This window comes from Corvus kubaryi, unplaced genomic scaffold (assembly GCF_017639235.1).
Source record: "Corvus kubaryi isolate FWS band 111438036 unplaced genomic scaffold, C.kubaryi_AGA036_p1.0 37385, whole genome shotgun sequence".
Classification (NCBI taxonomy): domain Eukaryota; kingdom Metazoa; phylum Chordata; class Aves; order Passeriformes; family Corvidae; genus Corvus; species Corvus kubaryi.
Window position 1 is genome coordinate 2,669,619 of NW_024581127.1, and position 16,759 is coordinate 2,686,377.

Genomic DNA, 16,759 nt, shown 5'->3' on the forward strand with positions numbered 1-16,759 from the left:
TCAGGCTTTAAATGCGCTAAGCTGAGGGAAGTCAAAAATAGTTGTTCATAGTAACTTTTATTCTGACAAAGCCATAGGATTTAAGGTTGAATAAACTAGATGTGTCAGTTTTTCTGGTGTTAGAGTTTTTTTGTGATTAGGATTAAGTTTTGATGGAAAAGGCTACCGTTTGAAGAAGCGACTAAATTGTCAGGTTAAAATTTTTTAGTGTATGGACATTTTGGCTATACCTCTGAATATTTTGCCTAAAACTGAAGCGTTGTTGCCATTTAGTAGTTTCATGGAATGGGCTTTCCCTTTGCCTCTAGTATTCTGTGATTTTATAATGCTGTTTTCCTATTTAGAAGATATAAAAAGTAAATGAAAATGATTACAGAAAATACAGAGAGCATAATCAATTACTTGCTGTCACCTATGCAAAGAAGTGAGAAAAGGGTTTTCTTTTTGAAAAATTCTGATGTCTGGATACTAGTAATTACATGAACTGGAGATAGCAACCATTGTTACCATTTCTTCACAGAAATTCAACTATTTTAAATTGTCAGTGTATTACTTGAAAATAAAGTAACTGAGTAACCTATTTGATTACTGAAAAGTCATGAATCTGCTAAGGGTGAAGAAATTAACAGAAATCCTAAATACTCCTGTACAATAACGGTGACTATCTCTAGTTGTGTTCTCAGGACTCGGGATTAAGGTTTCTTTGGTTGGGTTGTTTTTTTAATGTTATGGTAAATAGGCAAGAGTTTTAATTTTTTTGAGAAGTTGTTTTGTGAAAACCGGAGTCCATATTGCTCCACCTGACATCTGTGCCCAAAAATTGATGTTGCTGTTATGATTTTTTGTCTACTGCACACAGGGTGCAAATCCCCCTCCTCTCAAATTCAGCCAAGATATTCTGCGAGTTTGGCAACTGCAAAGAAAATTGTTAAGAGTTGGGCACACACTAACTATAGTGCAGTAGTGTCTTGGAAGGAAGTAAGTGTTTTTACAATCCAAGGTTTTTTGGGGTTATTTGTCCTAGCCTCTGCTAATGGAGTTGTGTTATCAGTAACTGAAAGAATGCTGTTAATATTAATGAGGCTCAAGACGTAACAAAAAGATCTGTGTGACTGACATGGTAAATACCACCTCCACAAGAATCACTGTGCTAAGATTGCTGTAACAAGCTCCTTATAAAGTTTCTTCCCCAGAATCCTTTTTCTTTTCTCTTGATGCCACATTAGAGAGAGAGAGAGCTAAAAAGAGTTTGCAGGTTTAATTCTATGATTGCAAAGATCAAAGATTTCTAAATTTGCAAAATTTTATTTTGGCAACATGTCCTCAGAAGCTGCTAATTCTCTACATGCTTGTCTAAAAAATACAGTTTGTTTTAGTGTCTTGATACTGTTTCCAATTTAGTAAAGAAGAAATCTGAGGCATTCTGGTCAATTCAATTATTCAGTTCAGTCTCTTCTCTAAATTCAGAGTAAGTTCTGGAGAGCAATAGGACTTAGACAAAGAATTTTACTAAAAGCACACTCATTTAGACTATAGATGTTTTAAAATTTTATGTCTTATGTAATTTAATCAGAGAAGTTAGTAAAGCTTTTTGAGTGAGGCATATAGTAGTATGTACTGCTTTTTCCATTTGCTACTTTGTACTTTTAGTACTGATCTTTGATAGGCAACGTAGGCGATTGGGTAGTAAAAATTATTTGGCATTTTTTTGGAACAGAGTTTTGGAAATGACAGGATTACCTTTTGCATTTTCTTTTACCATACTTGAAAATTTGTATTTTTGAGGGGTAAGTCAACACAAGATAAAATTGCCCTTCCATCCACTCCCAAGTTACAAAGACCTATTCATAGAGATATGTGAAAGCAGAAGAAAAGGGTACCAACCTTTAATATAAGGGAATCAACCTGTATCAGAACAAAATAAACTATATTAACATTATGGGAAATGGCTGAGAAAAAGTAGTTTGACTGGTTAGAGAGAGAGTATATGTGGTTTTAGAATGGATTGACCTTGGTTATGCAAAATGCATTCATGTGATGGTTGATGGTAATCAGGTTTTCAAAGATGAGGTGAAAAGAAGCTTGAATTAGGTTTTTACTACCTTCAAGAGTGCACTTATATTCTCTCTAGAAGATGTCCATTTGGAACTGGAGAAATTCATAGCACCTTATAGTCTGGTTGATGCAACCTGGTTATTATGCTCTTTGGGCATTAGTGTTGTGTCTGGGCTAAATAATAGTCTGAAGTTATTAAAAACTGGTTAATTGCAGTGAGGGATAGAAGGATCAGTCAAAACAGATCTTTTTCAATTTAATCTACTTTAGTACTATTGAATTACTGTGAATATTTTGTTAACTCATGCCATATTTCTTATATGTTGATGAGGTCTTTAAATTATAATTGCAGTTCTCGTAGCACTTTGTTCTTTTAAAAACAGAAATTGCTGTAAGGAATTCCTCTAAACTGAGAATTAGCCAAATCGAGTTAATCATGAAAAGCACAGTAAAAAACCCCAAAGAATTCATGTAGTTGTGCTATACCAAATCATATAGACTTATATATATGTATATGCTTATATATTAGCTTATACGGCTACACTCTTTAGTGTGATTTTAGAAAGAGTAACTATCTACTCAGTTGGTACTGCATATTTTGCAATGTCAACTCTTGCATTCCGTCAAAGAAGGTGTCTTGATAACATGATAAAAATTAGAAAATAATTTTCAAATGTGTGTTCTCCCTATTTATGGGTACTTCTCCACTTACTTTCTTCCACCAGGAGAAGCTTTTCTTTGGTTTTTGAAGTTCTAATCTGGAAATGTTTCTCATTAAACCTCATAAGAATCTAGGAGATGCTTGCTTCCAATGTATCAGAATTTTCAACATGGTAGCATTATATATATGATGACTTGATTACGCCTTGTGATATACTGATGTGTGTAAAAAATTAAAAATTCTGAGACCAACTCTGTGTACTTAATGTGCTACAAAATAGAAATAATTGAAACATGACATGATGGAAGCAGGCATAGGGAAGCCTTGGGCAGGCATCTGCAGAAAAGATGAACAAATACACAAGTTCTTTTTCAGAGCATTTAGAAAAAGTTTTGTATTCTATTGTGAAATTTTCTTTATTCTCTGAAGTTCCACCTATTTTTATAGGATCATTTCTACATTTCATTGTGAAGAAAGAGAGAAGAGAAATGTCCATATTGCCCTTAATTGCAGCATAATGTGTTATGCATGCTGGTCAGGGTGAGATTTGCATAATAATGTGTCCATTGGTAAATCTGATATTGCTGATTTAATTTTAGAAAGAAGATAGAAGTATGCTTAAATTTGTTGTCACTTTATTGGCACATCTGCTATTTTCATTTCCATAGTTTTTTGAAAAGTCATTTTGATAATATTGGAGCTGAGAAAAATGAAGAGTGTATTGTTTCCAGGCAATTTCACTAACGGAAAAAAATATGATACATTGTATGGTACAGCAGCATGCAGAGAACAGGATGTACAGTTTTCAGATTTAACCTTACTTTTACTTGCCGTAGTAAAAGACATTTATAGAAAGCGTTTTTCTAAATACTTTTTTATAATCTGCTTTGTTTTCAGGCATTGCTATTTCTGATGAACTTGATAAGGTAAGATTGATAAAAGATGCCTAATGAACAGTACAAACAGACACGATTGTGATAAGGCACATGCCACTCTCCTGGCATACACGCTTCAGTTCTGTTGGGCTCAGAGGAAGTTGGGGTATGGAAAGCTATATGGGTAAGTACGGTGTATGTGGATATACAAAGAGCTTGACCCAGGATGGGCTGTCTAGTATGGAAAAAAAACTCAGTGATTTTAAGAGACTCTTAATGAGACCGTGGAAATATGTTTGATCTTGACGCCATCTTTGCTTAATATAGTCTGTTGGATTACTTTGTGTACTTTTGGAAACATTTAGCCTTGAATACCTTTTATTCATGATATTGAATTCTGCGTTCCCAGATATGATTTGTGAGAATATTTAGAAATTATTTTTACTTCCCAGGTTTACTGAGGAATGCACAAGGCATAAAGATCAGTCTTTACCTCCTTGCTGAATGCAAAAATGGTCTCTTCTGTTCTGGCCATTTTTGATACTGTACACAGTTAACATGCATTTTAGTTCTAGCTGTAATAAATTCTACGTTGAAAGAGTAATCAAGCTAGGTTTTTTTAATTACTTAAGGAAACAGAACCAATTTTTCTTACCAATTCTCAGCAGTGAACAGCAGTGTGCTTCTAGTGCCAAGAAACTTGCATTGTGTTCTTGGTGTCAGAAACCATTGCTGTCAGGAAAATAAGATCAAAAGGTATATAAGACAGAGGAATAATGCTTAATACAGAACACTTCTGTTTTTAAATAACTTTTATTTCTGCTGGTAAAATGAGGACACAAATCTTTCTGACACAAGTGCATATAAAATACCTTCACTGCGTTCTCCAAGGAAGGCCGGTTAGGTAAGACTGATCAATGTTACCATGCAGTAGTGCACCTGTGGCTGCCATTTCCAAACTATGGCCTAAGTCTTCCTACTGTTTCCATAACTGGGCTCAGAAGTGATGTAAAACGCAATTAGAAAGTCCTTCCATTAGAACCCTCACCTTTAAGAATACTTATGAAGAACTCCATTTGTTTTTGGTTTTTTTGTTGAAAAAAACTCTGTAAGATACTGTTTGAGAGAGGAAAAAGACAATTTAGGCTAGATCCTGGTATCACATACTTTTAGCAAACAATTTCTGGTTGGTTTGGGTTTTTTTAAACTATGATCTCTTATTGTTCAAAAAAATTAATGTTTTTTGAATGTAATTATTTGGTGTGAAACTGAGACGGAGAACATAATTGGGGAATTTCCACAGGATCCAGCTTGAGTGAAGAGTTAGGGTTTTTTTGTTACTATCTACTCTATTTTTTATAATTTGAAATAGGAAGGTAGTAGGTTTTTTTTAAATAAAACTTGGAATTAAGTTATATACATTCGGTTCTTATATTGAATGTTCTTGAAGTCAAAAGCTGTTTGTACAATAAATAAAACCGCAAACAATTAAACTCTTTAGAGTACATCGTTTGTGCAGTATTTCTTAGCAGGCTTTAGCACAGATTTAGAGATGAAGAGTTGTGGGGTATGCCCCACAAAGAGTGATTTTTTTATCTCCATGGTGAGACTTTCTTAGTGAACTTAGTGAACTGTCTATTTCTTGTTTGACCCTTTAAGAATTTTAATGAATGTAAAGTCTAGTCTGTGTTAAGAATTTAAGCATGCCCAGGACTATTTCATGGAATCCTGCCTCCTAGGAATGATCTCTTACACAAGCTAATTCCTGAAATGTTCCTGTGTCTTGTTTCTACATGTATTATTTGTCTTGGGCCAAAAGCAGCCAAAGACTACCTGATAATAGTTGTTTTAACATTCAGAAGAGTTTGGTTCTATTTCATCTGAATGTGTTCACAGGTGATGTTTATTTTTCAGGTACAAATGTAGTCAAGTTGTAATTCTTTCTTCAGAAATACATGCTCTTACTAAAGCTTCCTTATCTAAACTGTGTCAGCCCTGAATAATTTTTGAAACCACGTTATCTTTGGTTTGGATTAACAGTTTAACTCATCAGATGCATGTCTTGGGTCTAGAACAGCATGGCCAAATTTGGCATTGGATTCTGTTAAAACATCGGCATCGCGTAGATGTTATGAGAGACATATAAAACTCTTCTGTATGCTCTTCCTTGCTTTATTTTCCTGATGATCATGAATATTTTGGGGAACTAAGACTATGACAGAGCCCATAATTATGCTCTTTTATCTGGGATTTAAATTATGAACCTTAAAAAACCAGAGAATGCATGTATATGTTTCTTTATTTTTGTTTCTGATTGTCTGTTTTTAAAAAATTATTTCTCTCTGGCTTCGGTAACCTCTAGTTTCCTTTGTCAGGGGAGTACTTAATCAGTATTGTTGGTTGATGCAACTCCTCTTCTAAGTAATCCAGTTAATAAGTTAGTTGCTTAGTTACTCGAGCATTTGGATTTGGAAAACCAGTTTTCTCTGAATCACTTTTGTGAAAGAGTGTTTCATTTAAATGGATTCTTGTCAAATATCTGCTCATATTAGCTTTTTGTCAGTACTTAGAGCTTTTTTGCAAGACAGGGATAGAGAAAATATGGCACACAAGATCGGTCTTTCAGTCAAAATTGAATCTTTCAGTTTGACCTATCTTCTAAAATTTCTGAGTTCACTGGTAGCCTTGCAAAAAAAGCAAAAAAAATTCCTAAAATTAATGCAATTAAAACAGATTTATTATAAGAGATTCCCTTCTTTTTCATTTACGTCAGGCTTGCAGAGCTTGGTGTTCTGTCTCTTGTGATGATTCAGCCTCCGTCTCTAGGCCACGGAAGCTATGTAAAGTCAGAAACTGGCACTGCAAGTACACTGTGTAAGGAAAGAAAATAAGGGATGCCTTGTCAGTCACATATTTTAAAACTAAAATGCAGAGTTAATATAATACAGATTTCTGAACTGACTCACCCTCCGTGCCACTGAACAGAAACTATTGAAGGGTTTTAGGAAACTGCGCACTTCCATGCATAATGTGAAGGGTTTAAGGTAAACAAAGAAGAGCTAGGATGTTAGCCATTCTTTGATATTCATAGAGTTCTAGGCTGAAAAAAACTCTAGAGAAAAACATTGAAGAGTGAGACCTGTCATAGCACTGTGAAATTTGTCTGGAATTCCCAATGATATCTTTCAGTCACTTCAAACATATTAATGTGAGACACCTAAGTATTAGAGATCCAGAGTAAGATCCAAGCAAAGACCTAAAAATTAATAGTAGATTTGGACCCTCAATGTCAATATTAAAATTTTTTTTCTATGCTGTCTAGGACATACTTTCTTCTTATATGTAGTGTACTACAACGGAAACAGGTTACAGTTAATAAAATAGAAGAAATAGCTATTCTTAAGTCATAAAACCCCCCAAATTTCTTCTCACCCCGAAGTATTTCTCACTATGGAGATTCCCTCAAAATCCATATCAGAAAATAGGAATACTGAGCTTTTTAAGTGATGCGTAAATAAATGGATATACAAATGTTGTGCTCCCGGGTAGAGGTTGCATCCAGCAACCACATCTCAGTGCAACGTGAAGAGGAGAATCAGCTGTCCTTCAGTCTTTCCCTTCTTTTCCTAGTCTCCACATAAAGGAAGCTTGAGTGTGTCAAATTGGTAGCCACTGATGTGGATAAGTGGATGACGTTCAGGCTGCACCATGAAATAGTCCTCTTCATTTTAATGCAAATTTAAATGCCTACCTGTACTGAAAATATTTCACTGCACACTGATGTCACTGTCAATCTCTTCTGCTATTTGTGGGGGAATGTAAATTGGAAATCAATTAAGATTCTAAAGTTTATATGAAAAAACCCAACCAAAACTATAAAATGTTGTTTGAGAACAGAATACTTCATCTCAATTTATTGCAGCTTTGAAATACAGTGCCAAATAAACATCCTGGTTCTGAATAGAGCTGTCTCTGATTCTCCATTTAGTGTTTTCACTGAGTGCTTATATAGTTAAAAGGAGGACAATAAATTAGGTCACTGAAACTGTGGTGTACTAATCTAACATGAGTCAAAAAGGAAAGCAAGGTGGTAAAGTGAGGCAAAGTATTTACATTACATTACATTACAACTATGTAATGTAAATTACATCTTTGTTAGTAGAGTATATGAAAGTGCTACTTTAATCTCTAAAATGCCTGTGAAAGAAATAAGCATAGCGAGGACAGTCATAGCATTCATTTTTTACTTATTCGTACATTGATTTTGCAGTTCATAGTGTCACGAAAAACCTACAGTACAGAAAAAAGGGCAAATTTTTAGGTGCTTTGCATTTTCACTTAAGGGACTGAAATCTTTTAGCAAGATTGATATTGCAAGTTATTCTAACTAACTAGTTCCAGGAAAAATTTTTATTAATTATTAGAAAGTATTCTAGGGAGAAAGAGAAGGGTAAAATAGCTAGAATAATAGTAATAAACCTCGTAAGGGGCCAGGTGGTTCATATTTAAACTAATAAAAGCACCTTGTGTAATGAAGGCATTGTGGGTAGTGAAATAATCTTTTTTCTAAGCTGACAAGCATATGATGGTAGTCACACCTGTGACAAGTTACACTTGTCAAGTACCCAGAGGTGACTCTCATCTAGTATACATTACCAGGCTATGACACAGCTCCAAGTAGATGCACAAAACATGTATTTGTAAGTACATTAAAAAATGGACACCAGTGGTTAAGTATCCTAAAGCATCTGAAGCCACAGATTCAATTTTCAGTGGTCCTTGCAGAAAACAAACATTGTATGAAAGTGAATTAGTCAAGTGGTGGACAACTCTGGGCAGAGGTGTGGAGAGTGTGGTAAAGCACTGCTGGCACATTGCAGAAAGCAGAAAAAAAGACCAAGGATGAGTGAGTCAGATCCAGGGCCTGGGTTACATTTGACTCTCAAAATAAAAGGTTCTTGTGCTGAGCAAAATCGCAGCATCTAGCCACAGGAGGGTAAATATATTCATACTGAAAGCACTTTGCAGCCTTATTTTTGTTTTTTTTTCTTTCTTTCTTTCATTTCAGTAGAGGCCTCTACTTCAAACAGTGCTTTTAACCATATCTGTTTCAATTAGGAGGAGATTTCAAAAGTGGTTTGTTTTTAGGAAAGAGAGAAAATATGGTTTCTAGGCTACGTAGTCAATGTGCTGTACTTTTTCCAGATGCTTTTTGTTTGGAAAGCATTCTTTTATGGCAGGAATATTTATTGAGGCACTAAGTTAGGTAACAGCCAAGGATTTGCTTTCCTATAATTTTCACTCGTTAAATGTTAGGAATATATCTCTCCTAATTAGGCACACTGTGTTTGAAATGTCTTTACTAGCCTACGAAGAGTTTAATTAAAGAAAAATAATTCTTCCTATCCCATAATTTCATATCTTTTTTTTTTTTTCTGGTATGCAGGTGTGTTTTTTTAGTTTGACTGTACTGTTGTACATGACCCTTTATCTACAACCATTCTAGTAAAATTGAAAACAGAGATACTCACTACATCAGAATGCTTTTTCATATAATTTTAAGGACAACTTGTTTCTTTAATCTAAATTCCTGATATGATGGTGCAAGGTATTGCTATTGTTTTGAATATGTCAGTTACATTTTGCTTGCTTCTTGTAATCCTGTCCAGCTTATTGTCCTCCAGTAAGTGGTTAAAAATAGTTTCAGAAATGCATTTTATTCAAATGTTAATACCATTTTCAAAATAGGAAGATACGTTATGTAAAGCCCAGCAGGGTTATTTTTAAAATGCAAAATGCAGATGTATTTATTAGTTTTGCATAAATTCATAATGCAAATAAGAGTGATGCTATTAATCTACAACAGTCTTTTGGTTGGGTTTTTTTTATACCAATTAATGTATAATGTTGCTTAGCAGAACAGATACACTGAAGGTTTTAAGAGCTGTGCATTTATTAAAAAAAAAAGTGATTTTTCTACAGTTGCAATTAAAAAAAAAGAGGCATTTGAGGCATCAGGGTACACAAATATCTCTTGGAATTTTGTTAATGGGAAACTTTTCATTAGTCCATTATTGTTTCTGGGTATTTTGTAGCCTTCTGAAATGATAATGTAATGTATTGGTTTTGTACTTTTAAATTTTTTTTTCTTTTCTTTCTCTATTTACATCTATGTTTGAGACCAAACAGTGCATTGTTTCTTTTTAAAAATTTTTATTTCTCTTCAGGACACAGCAGGTTTCAACACCCCCCTTCTCAGACCTCGTGTGATTGGAGAATGGATTGGCCGTGAAGAGAATGATGCAGATCCTCTGGCTGCTGAGATGTTGCAGCCACCAATACCAAGAAATAAAAATGAGCAGTGGGACAGTGAGGATAGCAGCAGTCCTGGAGGAAGGTGGGTGTTTGATCTGGCCTATAAAATTTATATTTTGTGAAACAGAGCTGTCTTTGCTACAAAAATTCTATTTCTGAGGGCAGAGTGCAGGGCTTTTTAATACCCATGCCATAGTGTGAGCACATGTAGAATAAATAGAAGTCATTAATATGTGACTTTTTTCTTCTCATGCTTTTATAGATGATTAACTTAATACCCATTTGCAATCCTATGGATTTATTCCCATGTGTAAAGCTAGGTATTTTGACATGGTTGGGGTCCATTGTGTAATAATGTTGTGATGTGTAGCTTCATTCAGATACTTCATACCCTTCCCTCTTTCCAGGATTGGTAGTAGCTATTTATTACTCTTCTTGACACTTTAGTGATAAATCTGATTTTCTCATTTAAAGGAGAGATAGACAAGGGAAGCAATATCTTTGTTATTTTTAACAGGACTTCCTAAATTCATTTTCATTTCACATCTCAGCTTTTTGATGTTAATAACAAGTCTTTCTCGAAGAGAAAATTTTGTTCTTTGCAGTAAATAACTTCTGAAGATTTATTGTGCTTGACTGAAAGAGTTTGTGCTTCAGCTACATGAATGAGATTATAATACAAGGAGTCCATTTTCCATGATTTAAAGATATGTTTATCACAGTAGGTTAAGTACTCACAGCCTTGCTTTAAAAGGGATTCATGTCTTTCTTTTTAAGTGTAAATCTTCTGCACTGCCTCTGTTAATTGGCTTAAACACCTACGTTTCTCCCTTAGCCTTGTAGCATTTCTCCTTGGTTATAACAAGTACTTTAACTGCAGCAGACACCTTTTTCTTCCTTTTTTTAGAAGGCAAAAACTCTCTGCTTTCCCTTTGAAAAGGTCTAAGGTATTCCTTCACTTCACATTCTTCCAGGTGCTTTCTATGTTGGAATTCAACTCCCTGTCACACTGAAACTAATGTGTGACTAGATGTGCTCTTACAGACTGCATTCATTAACTTTCCTCACATCTTGGGAATATTTGTTATCCATGAGTAGTTCATTTAATTAAATTATCGTGGGGGTACCTGTGAGTACTACTATTTCAAAGAAGCAGCAGCGTGCAGTTAACAATCCCTCAGCCAGACCTTTGACAGGGACCAACACAACTCGGACTCTGGGTCTCTCCAGTGCAGTTCCTGGGAAAATAATGGAGTCAGCAACTGGCACTACAGCTTGATTGTGCAGACCTGGGTTCTTTTTCCTTATTCAGCAGTCCAGTAAAGGCACTGAATAAAGATCTGTTCCATGTTGCAGAGCAAATTGAGGATATTGTATCCCCTCTGTCAATAGAAAGGAGCAGAAATGAGCATCTCTAATTTCCAGAAGGAAGCAAAGAGGTCTAGTTCTGAGCAACAGATGATTCAAAGCAGCACATTCTTCTCTTTGTAGAGGGTGGTGCAAGCTGTGAGAAACCTCACAGCTAATGCTATAATTAAAAAATGTGATGAATGGCTTTGAGAGTAGTATTTGAGGAATCTTGTTGAGTAACATGACAAAATCAGGTTGCCTGGTGTGTGAATAAGGAGAATATAGGGAACTTTATGCCAGGAAAGACTCATGGGATACTGATATCTCTGTTTTTAGGTGCAGTAAGTGCTGAAGGCCTATTGAAAAATATGCATCGTTAAGTGGGAGTACTGATTTTCAGTAGAAATCAGTAACTACTAAATTACATGCAGCACATGGATTTACATTTGGTTGACTGATTTTATGTCTGGGATAATTCTTTGCTTCATTAGCACTTCATCAGCTTTTGTAAGGCATGTATAAAAATCATGTTTGCAGTCTTGCAAAGGAATCATAAAGTTGCAGAACTTCAAGATAGTGGTGATACTAAAATTGATGCCAACTATATATGGAAGTTTAGAAGTTGATCAAGATTAATCTGAATATTTAATAGCAGTTTACTAATAACTGGTGGTTGCTTCAAGGTCTGATTCAGTGTTCCTGTGAATTAAAGTGCTATTAGCAGAATTTGGAATTGACCGCCCACCAAATGCATGAGACAAGTACTGGGTAATGATAACTTGGTTTTAATGTAGCAAATGCCTCGTAAATCTAAAAACAGTGGGAAGAGTATAAGTTTTGCTATCAAAAGAGTGAAGTTATCAGTTGTAAAGAATTTTTATGTATTTCATAGTTAATGTAGCCTTAAATAATTAAATTACGTTTTTACCTGGCAAATGAAAGGGGGGCAGTTTGAAAAATTCCCATTCAATGTTTCCAATTTTATCTTGTTAAATTTTATTTAGCAACATTTCTAATAAAAATTGATAGGTTATTGATCACTATTTATCAGGATTTATGGGATAAGCCGGCAAACTCTTAGAACTAATCTTAATATGCAGTAAAAGTATAAGAACAGGAAAGTCAAAACTGTAATTGTTCCATTATTCCCAGGTAGTATCTTTTGTTCTACCTGTCACTAAACATAAGGAAATGCTACATATATGAAACACTATACAAATATCCAGGGGATTAGGCATTGACAAATCATTGGTAGAGTAAGTGCCATTGGTGTCATGTGACAGAATCACCATTTCCTCCTGAAAAACATGCATTCCTGCGATGATGAACAACGGAAGCAGACATGTCGTTTATTTGAAAGCGTGGCCCAGTAACTCAAAAAAAGGAAAAAAAAGAGAGCAGCTGAAAGGACAGGTGTCACTACTATGACTGGGAAAGACAATGTGGCCAGTCTGAGGTAGCTGTATTAGTGATGTCTTTTCAAATGGATGAAGGGTCACCTTTTTGCCCTTGATGTTCTGGATTGCTACAGTGGAAAGATTGTGTTTGTCACTGGTTTTGCACTGTTCTCTGTTGCTGCTGTAAGGAAGGAAGGCAAGGTATTAATAAGTGATAAGAGACCATAGAAAAGTGCTGATGGCAATCCTGCTGGTACTGAGCTCATCTTTCAGAAATTTGAACACCGTGAAAATAGGATTAAACTCATTTCCAAGTCACTGTTAGTAGTTTTCTACATGAAGAATTTCTTGGAGGAATTTTGAGAAGATGCAAGGCTCTTGGGAATCTTCCTCCAGGGATAATGTATGTACATAATGAGGAATTTGAGTGTTTTTTATTATGATACTCTTGTCTCTTCGAGCGTGAAATGAACTAGAGCTTGCAGAGGCCCCATCCATAACCTGATGTCCGAAACTCAAAGCCCGTTCTTCATCTCCAAGGTGCACTTTGTTTATCTTTGCTGGAGAAATGAACGATTGTTGATTATACTACAAATCATATATTTGCAACAATTCTGCCTTCCTGCAACACTGTAAGGACAGTCTGAGGTGTCACTCATGAGGTGCCCCTCAAGTGGGGCACCAAATTTCTGTCTGTTTTATGTTGATATTTTAAGGAATCAGAAATGGCAAACTGTAGCAAGTCCTACTTTAGACCCTTCTAACTTCTGTGCAATTCCAGTTCTCTGTTATTTAGGTCAGAGACAAAACTCAGCAAATCAGAAAAATTGTTATAAATGTAAGGCCCTTAATGCTGTGGGGTAATGGTATCAAAACCACTCAAGGGAGCAGTTCTTTGTTGTCAGCTTTTTGCTATGCATCAATGCCTTAGCAATACTGATTAGTAATTGACATCCTGTTTTCTATATGTGTAGCTTATTTAAACTTGATTAGTGCACATAAAGTCAATGGGAAATTTCCCAAATTCAATCAAATTTTTAGGTAGAAACTGAAAACACAAAATATTTTAGAACATCCAATGATCAGGGAATGAGTGACATACTTTGAAGAGAGCACCAGTAAGAGAAAGTTGTGCTTTCCTCCCTCACAGCTTAAAAATGGAGCCAAAGACCAAAGGATTAAAACATCAACAGCAGCAACATAAGAAACTGCTGGCTGCCATGCTTTCTCAGGACTCCTTTGATTCTGCTCAAAGCACAGCTCCATCTGTAACCGAAGAAGACATTGACAATGAAGATGATGCAATGGAACTACTGGGTAACTGCAAAAAATTATGTGTATTTTCTGAAATTTTCTATTATAAAAAATCAAACAGAGATTAGTCAGAAACTGCTCCCTATGTTTGAAGCTAAAGTATTCAGCAGCTGTGTCAAGGTTCATAGGGTTTAATGTGAAACTTTCAGGAGAAGTGTAAGGAAGACATAAATGTGTGTGAACAAACTCCCAGCTGCATCAAAATCCCATTAAATCAAATGCTTCAGGTGCTTAAAGTAATTAATTTGGTTTCCTACATAAATCCCTTCCAAGTTCTACTTGCAGAATGTATTTCTGTACAAGGAACAAAATCAGCTTCCCCATCTTTCATCTGGTTCTTCTTTTTCTTAGCAGTATCACAGTTTTAACTTCAGTAGATTTTATTTTGACTTACTAGCTACACAAAGATTATGTAATGTGAATTTGTAACCTCTTCAGAGGATTTGATTGTAATTTTCCTCTAGACTGTATTGTATCTTAAATTGCACTCTAGAAGGCTCGATGCTCGCTGCTGCCATCCTTTCCTAGAATTACTAATTGTATTTAATTAATAATAGTTCTGATTTTACTTAATAATCTCTTTTCTGCTATTTTTCAAAGTTTCAGTGTATGATGCTTAAAAGGTAGTAATGGATTTCAATGTTTTTTCACAGTTTCTGCTCTATGGAAATTTATGTGGGATCAAAGCATGGAAAATTCACAGTATCAGAATAACTCAGCATTCTGAGTTTATGAATTCTGGCGTAATTTTTTTTTTCAGGTTAGACCTTAATCTAAAAATCAGGAAAACACATGGTGCTCTTTTCGCTTTCTATATTTCTGTTGTCCTTGCTGTAGTCTTCAGAGAAACATAGAGTATTTGAGTTTGGAGGGGACTGCTGGAGGTATCAAGCCCAACCTTTTCCTCAAAAAAATAAGCCATAGCGGGTTCTTCTGAGTGGATTTTGGCTTTCTCCAAAATGGAGATTCTAGAACATCTCCGAGCAGCCTGTTCCAGTGCTTAACTGTGCTCATGGTAAAAAAAAAAAAATTTATTCTGCATAATTGTGAATTAATAAATAATTTCCTTTTCTTTTCCAGTAGTTTTACGTTTGATACATACATTGTTTTTACAAGAAAGAAGAGAATGGACTGGATCACTCACTATTTATCTTATAAGATAGGATCTTACATTAATATCTGTGGAGACAGTGAGAAAAATGTATCCAATAGATGTATAGGTCGTTTCTTCCAGACACTTGACTCCCTAAAGGTGTCTGGAACCAGGAAGGCAGCAGAAAGGAATTACCTAGTGTCTTGACATTTGGGTAGAATATGATCTATGTACAGACTAGTGTTTTGGGGGTTTTTTAATAAGTACTTGATTGTAAGCATGCATTCTAGTTTCGTGCCATGCAAAACCTCCAATATCTTTCTATCATGCAGTTCATCAAAACTGGCTAAGTTTGTACAAAATCAGCTTAAAACTAAAGAAGTTCACGAACAGGACCTCCATTTTGGGTGGGGTGTTTATAAATGATTGTGAGATTCTGAGGCAAAATCCTGACATATTGGAGGAGTAGCCATGCTTGTAGTGATTATAATATCGCCATGTTATAGTAACGACCACTGAGAGAAAGTTCAGTATGCACATCTTGGTGTTGAAAGTGCTGTGCTTTGGAGAAACTGGCTTTTATTTTAATTCTCACTTTGCAATTTGCTGACAGTATGTGTGTTATATTCGATGTAATGGTTAGGCTCTATTCTGCAGAACTGTTCAAAATTTAAGGATGTGACTGTGTTGCATAGGGCAGGTGTTCTAGTTTTCCTTTGAAGATAACATAAAGAACTTGAGTTTCTATCAGCGAATGTAGGTATTTTTCACTGCTATATTTTCCAGGTCAGTGACTGTTTGATACTGCGATTTAATTATTTTTTATTATGTACCACATTAATCCATTAACTGCTTTGATGCTTTTTACACAATTTATATGCAGTATAACTATATTCAAATCATGGCTTTCTGCTGTCACTGAATTCCAGGGCATTGTACCATATAGCTCTTTGATTTGTTCTCTGTAGAGTTTAGTATTCTTTGTTTATTCAGCCCTTTCTTAAAAAATTACAAAACTTCATGCTTCTAAGTCAGGATTGTGGGAAAAAAAAATTCTACTATTTAGAGCAGATGATTTAAAATGTGCACTACTTTAAATGGAGACCACAAACGTCTATCTTTTTGTGTCTTCAAGAGAGTCTTTTTCAGAATTTGGTTGATTTATTTAGATATTAAAAGAATGAAGCTGACTTTTCACATATTTTCTTTAAAAAAACCCCATCTGTCTAGGTGGGCCAATGAAGGTTTTAGCTGGAATTCTTTTATATTCCGAATAAAAGAAACAATTATATTGTTATCCATTTCAAAAGAAATGTATGTGCAAAGAAGGAAAAGAATGTTACAGGGCTATATTCCGATTTTAGTTATCACTCTTTTTGTGTAAGATAAGATGCGTAGGAGGGCTGTTCCCATGCTGGTGACTTTCTGAGTGTGTTCAGTTGAGCAGGTGTCTGAAATAGATTAGTGACAGATAACATCATAGTGGAAAGGATCTTCCTGACTTTAAAAAGCTGAGAACTGTAAATTTGCATGTGTTTGTAAATGTTAAAGGATCATGCAGTTGAGGTCTGGGACTGAAAATTATAGCAAGGGGCTCATTTTTTATACATCATAATGCCAAATATTGTGTTTTGTAAATCTAACCAGGAGCTGAAGTAGTTCTATGAGAAACTCTGCAGCCCTTTTGGAATTCTATGAT

At 35.1% G+C, this 16,759-nt stretch overlaps 1 protein-coding gene across 5 annotated transcripts in view; it reads left to right on the plus strand.

Moving 5' to 3' along the window:
• Positions 1–16,759, plus strand: part of CUNH8orf34 (chromosome unknown C8orf34 homolog) — a 161,377-nt gene that overhangs the window by 46,844 nt on the left and 97,774 nt on the right. For all 5 annotated transcript variants that reach the window (XM_042036250.1, XM_042036252.1, XM_042036248.1 and 2 more), the window contains 3 exons: positions 3,614–3,642; positions 9,819–9,988; positions 13,804–13,970. In XM_042036250.1, the coding sequence (XP_041892184.1) occupies positions 3,614–3,642; positions 9,819–9,988; positions 13,804–13,970 (366 nt within the window). The remainder of the gene's footprint in view (positions 1–3,613; positions 3,643–9,818; positions 9,989–13,803; positions 13,971–16,759) is intronic.